The sequence below is a fragment of the Carassius gibelio genome, chromosome B19, assembly GCF_023724105.1.
Source record: "Carassius gibelio isolate Cgi1373 ecotype wild population from Czech Republic chromosome B19, carGib1.2-hapl.c, whole genome shotgun sequence".
Classification (NCBI taxonomy): domain Eukaryota; kingdom Metazoa; phylum Chordata; class Actinopteri; order Cypriniformes; family Cyprinidae; genus Carassius; species Carassius gibelio.
In genome coordinates, this window is record NC_068414.1 from 31,425,708 (window position 1) to 31,436,178 (window position 10,471).

At 37.0% G+C, this 10,471-nt stretch overlaps 1 protein-coding gene across 1 annotated transcript; it reads right to left on the minus strand.

Annotated features, from left to right (window-relative positions):
- Nucleotides 1-523: 523 nt before the first annotated feature.
- LOC127978913 (keratin, type I cytoskeletal 50 kDa-like) lies at nucleotides 524-2,777 on the minus strand. Its single transcript, XM_052583894.1, has 7 exons — nucleotides 2,206-2,777; nucleotides 1,865-1,947; nucleotides 1,622-1,778; nucleotides 1,386-1,547; nucleotides 1,163-1,288; nucleotides 858-1,078; nucleotides 524-767 (listed from the first exon to the last, which is right to left on the minus strand). Exons 1-7 carry the CDS (start codon nucleotides 2,716-2,718, stop codon nucleotides 638-640), a joined length of 1,392 nt encoding a protein of 463 aa, XP_052439854.1. The 5' UTR covers nucleotides 2,719-2,777; the 3' UTR covers nucleotides 524-637.
- Nucleotides 2,778-10,471: the final 7,694 nt, after the last annotated feature.

Below are 10,471 nucleotides of genomic sequence, written 5' to 3' on the forward strand. Positions count from 1 at the left end.
CTGAAAACGTTCTTATAAATTGATGTAACACCTCCCCCTTTTTTTGGATGCGGCTCATGTTTATAACAGTAATCTTTGGGGGGTAGGCTCATTTAAAATAATGTAATCATCAAGTTTTAGCAAGGTTTCTGTGAAACAGAGCACATCTAGGTTATGATCAGTGATCATGTCATTTACAAAAATTGCTTTCGTATAAAGGGATCTGATATTTCAATAAGCCAAGCTTTATCATTGGTTTCTGTGTATTATAAACATTGTTTACTTGTTGAAAATCAATTAAATTGTTACTCTTAAATTGGTTTGGTTGGGGGAACAGACACAGTCTCTATAGTGTGATATCTAGGTGAAAGAGTCTCTATGTGCTGAGAATAAACTGATTTCTGTGACGAGAGGCGGCCAGCAGACGGTCGGTTTAGCCAGTCTGTCTGCTTCCTCACCTGGGCCCCAGTTAGTCAAGAACAAACTTCCAATAATTGATTAATATTAAAACATTTGAGAGCAAAATAAGACTCAAACACAAAAGCACATTTAAACCAGTTTATTGATTTTTTTTATATCACTCATATCAACCCACACTATTGGGTTGTTTCATCTCAAGAGTGGTTTCGTCTCATACTGGTTGTTCTTTTTTGAAATCTCACTTGGTCTCAGTCACAGCCTGGGTGGAGGAGATCACTTTTCCGTCTTTCACTTCCTCTACAATGGTGACCACTTTGCGTGTAGTTGAGGTTGAGGTTGTGGATGAGGATTTTGCAGTTTGGACACTTCTGAGGATGGGGGAAAACATAAAGTTATAGACAACTCAGAAACTTAATCTCACAAATCAGGACATAAATGCCTGTATGTTAATGTCTCACCCAGAAGCCTCCCCATCCAGAAGTCTCCTGTACTCTGCAATCTCCATCTCTAGTCTGGTCTTGATGTCCAGAAGCATCTGGTACTCCTGACTTTGACGATCCAGGTCAGCACGAAGCTGTCCCAGCTGCTGCTCCAGGGCAGTTACCTGCATTTGATAACCGTTTAACATGTTGGAGTAGCGGGCCTGTGTGTCTGCCAAAGTGCCTTCCAACGACGCTTTCTGTTGAGAAGAAAATCATTATTCTAAAGGCTGTGTGATGCATCAAAATACCAGATTTCTAGATTGACCTGGTCACCTGCTTACCATACTGAGTTGTGACTGTAGCTCGATTTCAAGACCCTGGAGTGTGCGTTTAAGCTCTGTGATTTCTGATTTGGATGTTTGAAGGCTTTCTGTGTTTACTTCGACTTCTTTGGTGATGGCTTCGCTCTGTGAGAGACAGTCCACAGGAAAGCAGTCAGATCAGTCAGCTGGTTTTGATTTGGTTTTGGTTTCTTATGACAAACTGGGACTAGTGTGATTTTACCTTAGACTGGAACCAGGCCTCGAGTTCTTTGCGGTTCTTGGCTGCAACTCCCTCGTATTGCTCACGGATTTCAGCCATGATCTTTGACAGGTCTTCCTGTGGTGCTGCATCTACCTCTACATTGACTTGTCCACTCATCTGGGAGCGTGCTGCCAAGAGTTCCTATAGATGCAATAAAAACCATTGAGCATGTCCCTCATCAAGAAGAATGATGGGTTTGTTGAAGACCAATTTACCTCCTCATGGTTCTTCTTGAGGAAGATCAGTTCTTCTTTAAGACCCTCAATCTGCATCTCCAGGTCAGATCTGGCCATTGTCAGCTCATCCAGCACTCTCCTCAGGCCAGCAATGTCTGCCTCTACAGACTGCCTCATGCTCAGCTCATTCTCATATCTGCACAGAAATCAAACTCTTAAGTAAACACTTAGGTTCATTTGAGATATGTAAAGTCAACTTTTCTCTTAGTCATGTGGACTTACTTGACCCTGAAGTCATCTGCAGCCAACTTGGCATTGTCAATGCTGAGGTAGATGCCTCCATTTACACGTGTGGCATCCTGGATCTTCAGGAGACAAGAATGTAGACAAAATTAGATACCTCTTGGGATTTATTTGAGTTTAGTAATCTCTCATTTGTCCTAATTACATCCATCTCCATATGTTTATCTTTATATTTACAAAAGTCTTATCTTGCACAGAAATCACTTCTATGTCCATTCATATAAAGAATGGACATTATTCATATAAAGATAAGTTAACAAAAATATACACCTTTAGTTACAAATGCTGTTTAAATATTTCTTTCTGACAGTACCACATACTTTGTTCTGGAGGTCACTGATAGTAGCGTAGTAGGCGCTGTAATCTCGAGCAGAGGGGGATGTCTTGCTCTCCAGGAACTGGCGAATCTTCAGCTCAAGATCAGCATTGGCCTTCTCGAGGGAGCGCACCTTCTCCAGGTAGGACGCCAGACGGTCGTTGAGGTTTTGCATGGTGGCTTTCTCGTTTGCAGACACATCAACAGCATCGGACAGGTTGAAGCCAGCGCCACCACCGAAACCAGAACCAGCACCGCCACCAAAACCAGCACCGCCACCGAAGCCAGCACCGCCACCGAAACCAGCACCACCTCCATAGCCACCACCTCCTCCAGCAGAGAAGGAACGAGAAGCAGAGGAGCTTGAGATACGTGTTCCATATCCTCCAGCTCCTCCGTGCATGCTGCCTGCATACATGCCAGATGTACGACTGCTTCCACCACCAGACATGGATATGCGGGATCCTCCCATGGATCCTCCAGAGGACATCTGACTACGAGCGTATGAAACAGACATGATTGTAGAGGAGGCTTGCTGCTCTGTTCTCTGACTGGAGAGAGTGAGAAGTGAGGAACAGATGACCCACAGTCCTTTTATTTGGATAAATGAGGGAGGGAACGATGGATGGGCGTAGTGGGTTATCCAAGGAGGCGGAGTGAGAAACCACTACCTCACTCTCTAAAGGCAAACACACACATTCACACAGCAGTTAGCCAACTGTACGGTTTGAATATGTTTGGGGTCAAAATCACATTTTTTGATGGTTGAATTTTATAAGTAGACATTTTGCCATAGTTAAGTCAGTGATAAAATAGTATGAATACTTAGGTTTTTGATTTGCACAGTACTATTCTTAGTCTGATCGATTTTTTGAAATAAATTTTGTGCACTCATATTCCTTATGTTCTAGTAATATAGTAATAAGTGCTTTTGTGCTAAATTAATTTTATAGATCAAGATTCAAGTAGATTTATTAGCATGGTAAAAACGTATCTTTACATTGCCAAAGCATAGAAACATTTTAAAGGACAGTTAACACAAATATACATGAGAATAGAGAATATATATATATATATATATATATATATATATATATATATATATATATATATATATATATATATATACACTACATAAACCTAGTGTAAAGAATGATTTAATGCATATAGCATTTGTACAAAGTATATCATGAGTATATGAAAAAAAATTATTCGTCTTTTTATTTTTTGAAAATCGCAAGATTAACACTTTGAAACTAAGGGAAAAACTGCTGCAAATACAAGAAGTAGAAATATGAGAGTTTTCTGCCCTCAGGGTGCCAATACCGAGACACACCCAAAAAACAAGCTGCAGCAAAGCCACGGTTACTGTGTCAGTTATATACACTGGAATACAGAATAAAGCATTACATTCTTTTTTTTAATAATATTTAAAAAATATGGTTTATCTAGAATATAGAATATAATTTTTTAATACCTTATTATTAAAAATACAATTTAACAGGTAAATATATAACTTACAAGCCTAAGCATTCAAAATCCTAGTTGTTTATTCGTCTCAAATGAGGCATTTAGTTTGGATTAAATCTTTCTTTACACTATGCTTATATTAAAGTATAAAGAAAAGCCTTAGTGTTGTTGTCATGGCGACAAGAACAAAGTATCAAAACAAATAAACAGAAACCAGAACAAAAGAGGAACAACGTTTAGCGCAGATGTTGAACTTTGATTGCCTGATATGAGACAAGAAAACTCTTTAATAATTAAGCTTGCGGTGATAGAAGGGAGTGTTGGATATGAAGTGCCTAAGAAGAGCACGATGCTCGATTTAAAACAACACTCGTCTAATTCAGCAGTTTTACAAACACATTTTGAGAGGTCTTGAAATGCATTGGGAGGTCTGCATGGCTTTCCTCTGCTTCACCCATTCTGGCTCAACATTATTTCAGTTTATATTCCAGAAACCATAGTTTCATGCTTTGCTGCAGGAGTATTAATATTTTACATAGACTCACAACTTTAAACAAAGAAAGTGTTTGTGATCAAGGTTGTGTCAAAGTGTAACCCTCAGATAGTAAGAATTCATATTTTTGGCTATACGACTAAGTGTGAAATGTGTGTGAGGAGACTCACCTGGGAATACGATATGTATGAACTTATATTGAACTCGACAATATACAACCATTTTTAAGTTGTCAAAAAGGGTGGTCCTCTTCCACAAGCTCTAGCCTTTAGTGTAAATAAAGTACAGGGAAGTGTCAGAGAAAAAGTCAAACATTTGATGGTAATATTGTTTTATGGTAGCCTAGCACAATTTACACAACTCTAGCTTGACAAATAGAGGAGTGCAACATAAAAGTCTAACATCTGAACTGAGACAAATTAATGATGAAGTCAAAAGCCTGCTTCCTAGTAAGCGCTACATAGTAATTATGTGCAAAATTCAGTAATTTGTCATTCCTCTCTGAATTATTCAAAGCTAGTTATGTGCAGCTGTTAAATAGGGCTTGTCTCTTTGTAGTTGTTCTGTACAATTAAATATTTATGTAAGCATAGGTTATAATAATCATAATGCACAGGAGAAACACCTGTGAAATTCTATTCATTCAGTGTTGTGTTTGCAAATGATTGTAATATATTACACTTTGTGAGTCATATATTTGAATTCAGTTTATGCAATAAAAATATGAAGAAACTTCTATTGTATTAATTAAATAATCCAAATATGACTCACATAGTCAAACAACATAGAAATAATTTATAGTTTGGTATCTCTGTGTGCAGCGTTTGTTTTTCTTTTTTCCTCCAAACAAAAGAGATGCATTTTAAATGCTTTTCAATGTGTCTTTCTTTGCCTTCTGTTTAGATTTTCATTGCAGCGCTATTGTGCAGAGCCTTTCAGTGGATGTGAGCCTTTATGAGCCTGAACCAGGTAAGCATTTGAGGACAAGGGGTGTGTCAGATCAATAAAGTGCAAGTTGGGTAACATCTAGAGACTAACAAAGCGACAGATTCCTTCAGTTTTCTCCCTCGAGGTTTGACAAGTATACACAAGTATGTGGGAGTCTGTGCTAGCAGGGCCCTCCACCCTCCTGTCAATCTCTTTTAGGCCTTTTCAAAAAGCGATCTCGAGCAATTATTTTGTTCTTCTTATGATTGCAATTACATGATAATTTAGATATAATTTTATAAGACCATATATGTTCCAACTATTTGGTCGAAATACATTATATTATTGCTGCTAGAATAAATATTACTTTATTTTAATTTCTTTTACATTTAGCATATTTTTACCATATTATTTTAGGTGCGGACATACAATGAGATATACAAGAGACTTCTCAATTGGAACTGTGTGATTTATTATTTTTATATTATTATTAATATTTAGACATATTAAGATTATACATGTGATTTATTATACATGCAGATTTAATGACTCCGCTTAAATCCAAAGACAAAATGATGTAAATGTATATATTTAATTCATTTAAATACTTTTTTTTTTTTTTTTGCCAAATTATAAGAGTAAATTTTTGGAGGTAATACCATTTTCAGTCTTTTTACCTCCGAGTTTTAAGTTTACTTCAATACTTGCTATATCTTTGCTAAATTTACTAGTAAATTCTAAGTGAAATTTGATTCAGCACATTTTTTTGTGTATGCATAGGAAGATCAAAGGTCAAAAGGTGATTTTTAAAATGGTTAAAAAAACTGTGGAATTCATGATAAGCCACTTTAACTAAACATACATTTTCCTCACACATTCTATTCTAAACGTTTGCTTGAGTGGTATTTCAGTGTCTTATCTATGAGATACTGAAGACAGATTTCAGGAATGTGCAAAGGCTTGTACAGGCCTGTCATATAGTCATCTGCTTGTTCTCAACCAGTGAGCTTCTTCACTTTTCACCTGATCTTTCTGACCTCGCTGGGAGTTTCAAAGTGTTAGTTGTAGTTTATGTGGTTTTTAGAGATTTATGGCATTGCTTAATGGAAAAAGTATGCTTGTCAAGAGGTTCATTAAACCTCATGCTTGCAACAAACCACCATATAATTACCCAAAGAAGAGCTCTGGGTGTGTTGGATTAACAAAAGTGTGCCTTTCAATAACAGTAATCTAAAATAAGTGTTGCTTAAGTAAAGTTAGCAAAAAAGTGGAAACAACTATTTAGATGTTTTTCTGTCTTTCCCCATGACGTCCGAGTTTAGGGGAAAAACACAGAATTGCTTGATTTATATTCCTGAGTTTAAAGAGCTTTTCATACATAACCTATTATGTAAGTCTTAAAGCATTGAGGGTATGGGGCGTTTTGAACAGAGGTTTCAGTTTGCTTTAGTTTTATTGGACCACCCAATCCCCACCCCACTCCACCCATTGAAGCTCACATTACTGCAGCGTACAGACCCAATGCAATCTGCAGTTTAACCCTCACCGGGTGTTTTCTGCTCAAGAGTATTGATATTTTACATAGACTTGGTTACTATAAACAAGAAAACTGATAATGTCCAAGGTTGTGACCCTGTGCTGGTGTGCACACCAGGTTAAATTGTCATTCAGACCCAAATTACCTAGTTTATAATGGTATTAAACAGGATATTAAAAGATTAGTTCAGCAGCTATCGGATTTGAAAGTAACCTCACTTGTTTTCTAGATCGATTTTGGGATTGTTTTAGATGATTTCAAGTAATTAAAAACTATAATATTGGTATCTCAAGTATTCACCTGTTGTTTAATTGTACCTCAATTGGCTATAATTACATTACAACAACATAACTGTAATACGATTGATAATAGGACACATACACAATATTCAAAGAGTGCAGCTGAGGTAAATACAATTAAGAATGAATCAGAGTTACTTCTACAACTAAAAAAGGCGGTTAAAAAAAAACACCCGTGAGAAACTGTCCATGGCATTCGTTTATAAAATGACTCTTTTAATGCAGACCATTGTGAGTCATAACTGAGTCATTTTTTTCCTGTAATGAAATTAAATAATTTAAAGAAATTAAAATAGTTTCTTGCTGTGAGTGTGTTCTGTGAATTTCAGGTAAGCGTTTGAGGACTGGGTGTGTCAGCCTGATTAAAATCACAGGGTGGGTAGCATCCAGAGACTAGGGGACAGATTCTTTCATTCCTTCTCCCTCAGGGTTTGGCAAGTAAACACAGGCATGACAGCAGAAAAACTGCTAGCGGTGACCTACGCCCTCCCATCAATCACTCGCCTGCTTCATTCACACACTCACAGTCTGAAATTCCCGCGAATTTTTCTTTTTTTCTCTCGCTTCAATTAAAGCTTTTCGGTTGAATGTGGTTTCACATCTATGTCTCTGCTTTCCAGATTTTGCGAATGAAGCCACAGGCAATTAGCATTTTTGCCATTTCTGTTTTGTGCTTGTCACATATAAAGTTACTAAATGAAGGGTCCTTAGTGACATGGATGGTTCCGTGAAGTACATTTAAAGTTCAGCCAAAAATTAAGCCATAAATTACTCACTCTGAAATCATCTTAGGTGTAAATGACTTTCTTCTTTCAGACGAATTCAGTTGGAGTTATTTTAAAATTCGTCTTTGATCTTTTAAGCCGTTTGATGCAACTTAGCTGGTGTTGCACTCCATCGGTCCATAAGAAGTTTAATATAAAGTGCATCCATCGAAAAAAAAGTGTCTCACATGGCTCCGGGGGATGAACAAAGGCGTTCTGTAATCGATGCGCTTTTGTAAGAAAAATATCCAGATTCAAAACGTATTAATCACTCAATGTTCTAGCTTGCGCTCACAGTTGTAAACAGAAGCAGTATTTTAGGGATTAATGGCATTGCTTAATGGGAAAAAGTATGCTTGTCAAGAGGTTCATTAAGCCTCTAACTTGCCAGAAACCACCATGTAATTACTCAAAGAAGAGCTTTGGGTGAGTTGCGTTAACAAAAGTGTGCCTTCAAATAACATTAATCTAAAATAAGTCTTGCTCATGTAAAGTTAACAAAAATGTGGAAACAACTACTTAGATGTTTTCTATCTTTCCCCATGACGTCTGAGTTTAGGGGAAAAACAGGGAATTGCTTGATTTATTAACTCCTTCCGTTTTACAACAATTAAAGTGATTCATACGTTTTGAATCTGGATATTTTTCTTTAAAAAGTGCATCGATTGCTACAGAAGGCCTTTGTTCACCCCCCAGAGCTGTCTGAGATGCACTTTACATTAAACTTATTATGGACCGATGGAGTGCATGCAACAGCTGCTAAGTTGCATCAAACGGCTTGAAAGATCAAAGACGATTTTTAAAATAACTCCAACCGAATTGGACTGAAAGAAGAAAGTCATACACACCTAAGATGATTTCAGAGTGAGTAATTTATGGCTCAGTTTTCATTTCTGGCTGAATTAACCCTTTAGCATCAATGGAATTTTTCACTGCACAAAAACTTTGGTTCTTTAGATTTTTTAAATCTTCTTCACACTAAGAAAAATGTTTCTTTTAAGAAGTGTTCTTCTATGACATCACGGCATAAAGACCCTTTTGGAACCTTTATTCTTAAGAGTGCATAAATATGTGCACTCAGTGTTTTCCTATGCTGACATCTTTAATCAAGACTATGTTTCGATACAAGACTAAAATCATCCTAAAGTAGTGCACGTTCATGACTTGCTCCCTGGATTAGTCTGATATCCTTGAATACACTTAACAATTATTCTTAGAACTTGTCTCATCTTGTCTGCAGGAGTTAGTTTGCCTTTTAAGGTCGATTGTTGGAGCCGTTCTGCAATTGCGGTCCAACTGAGGAACGCAAGCCAGTATCTCACACATGTGTCCAATATTTTTCACCATAAACCATCCAGCTGCATACTGCTGTTAGACTTCCAGTTAATTAGAATGAACTGTGGAATATAAGATGTTACTTTTTCCAGAGCTGTTGCCCGGGAGGGAAAGGAACTGTTGCTCATACTTTCCGAGCATTAACTTATTTTTATTAACTTTATAACTGTAAATTTTGTAAATAATATGTGAGCTTACAGACATGCTCTGTTGGCATTAAAAAAAACAGCTATTATTTGTACAATAGCTCCAATAAGAATTTGAGCAGTTGAAAATAAGAGTGGCTTTGCACTGCACAGCTAAATCTCAGTATGTATTAAAGTTTGGGGTCAGTTTGCTCACCATGACTGCATTTATTATACTGCAGTCATGGTGTGTGTCCCCTGTTACATTTGTGGTTTTGACTCCTATCAGTAAAGCCTATGACTATTGCCCTAAAAGGGGATGTAAGAAATCTCAGAGTTGCAGGAACCTGCCCTTGTCACAGACAGTACACTTGATGTGTAGTGCCAAAGGCAGAAAATGCTGTGAACTGTAAGCATGTGCAAACAAAGGCTTAGTAAAATGGAAATAAAACCAAAAATTACTGTTTAACTCTCTATTGCATGCATATTCTTTTCAAATAAATTGAAATGATATCTAAATATATATACATATACTTTGCTGATGTAAGAATTTTTTTAACAATGCGTACTGACAGCACCTCAGTGAATTCGCTTCTAGGTCAACGTTATATAATTTTTCTTGAAGTTGGATAAATACTCAAAATGTTTCCTGGGTTTGTTACCCTGAAGCAATATCACAAATTGAAGGTTGCATATGAGTAAACATTGCATTGTGGTGATTTGAATATAAGGTAATATATGCAAGACTTGTTCAGACAGAACTCTGTCTGCAAAAACACATTCTCTTCTAACTAAATGAGGCCCCACAAGCTCTAATGCAAACAAAGGAGCTTTTGTGAGGAATCGGTTTATTCTTTGGTGCATATCTTGAAATAATTATTTGATCACTGACTTGAAATATGTTGCAGAAGCTTTTTTGCACAGTTTTGCCAATGAAATCTGTGCTGCAGCTGGCTTGCATTTAAGCACAAGCCTGAGCGTCAGCCCAGCATGTGCTTTCTTACAGAAGATTACAGTGACACGCTCCTGCTGGATCATACTTGAATAGATTTAAAACCATTTCAACAAGATTAAGTGTACTGTGTCGTGTACACTAAAAAAGACAACACAATTAAAGGGGTAATATGACGTGACTAAAAAGATCATCATTTTGTGTATTTGGTGGAATGCAATGTGTTTAAGGTTAAAAAAACACATTATTTTCCACATTCTGTACATAAATGTTTCTCCTCTATGCCCCATTTTTCTGAAACGCATAGTTTTTTACAAAGCTCATCATTCTGAAAAGCGAAGTGTGCTCTGATTGGCCAGCTATCCAGT

Coding starts and splice junctions, on each gene's coding strand:
- LOC127978913 (XM_052583894.1), bottom strand. CDS start 2,718: ATGTCTGTTTCATACGCTCGTAGTCAGATGTCCTCTGGAGGATCCATG. Junction 1,289..1,385: donor AGGCCTGGTTCCAGTCTAAG/GTAAAATCACAC, acceptor TGTCTCTCACAG/AGCGAAGCCATCACCAAAGA. Junction 768..857: donor CTGGATGGGGAGGCTTCTGG/GTGAGACATTAA, acceptor CCCCATCCTCAG/AAGTGTCCAAACTGCAAAAT.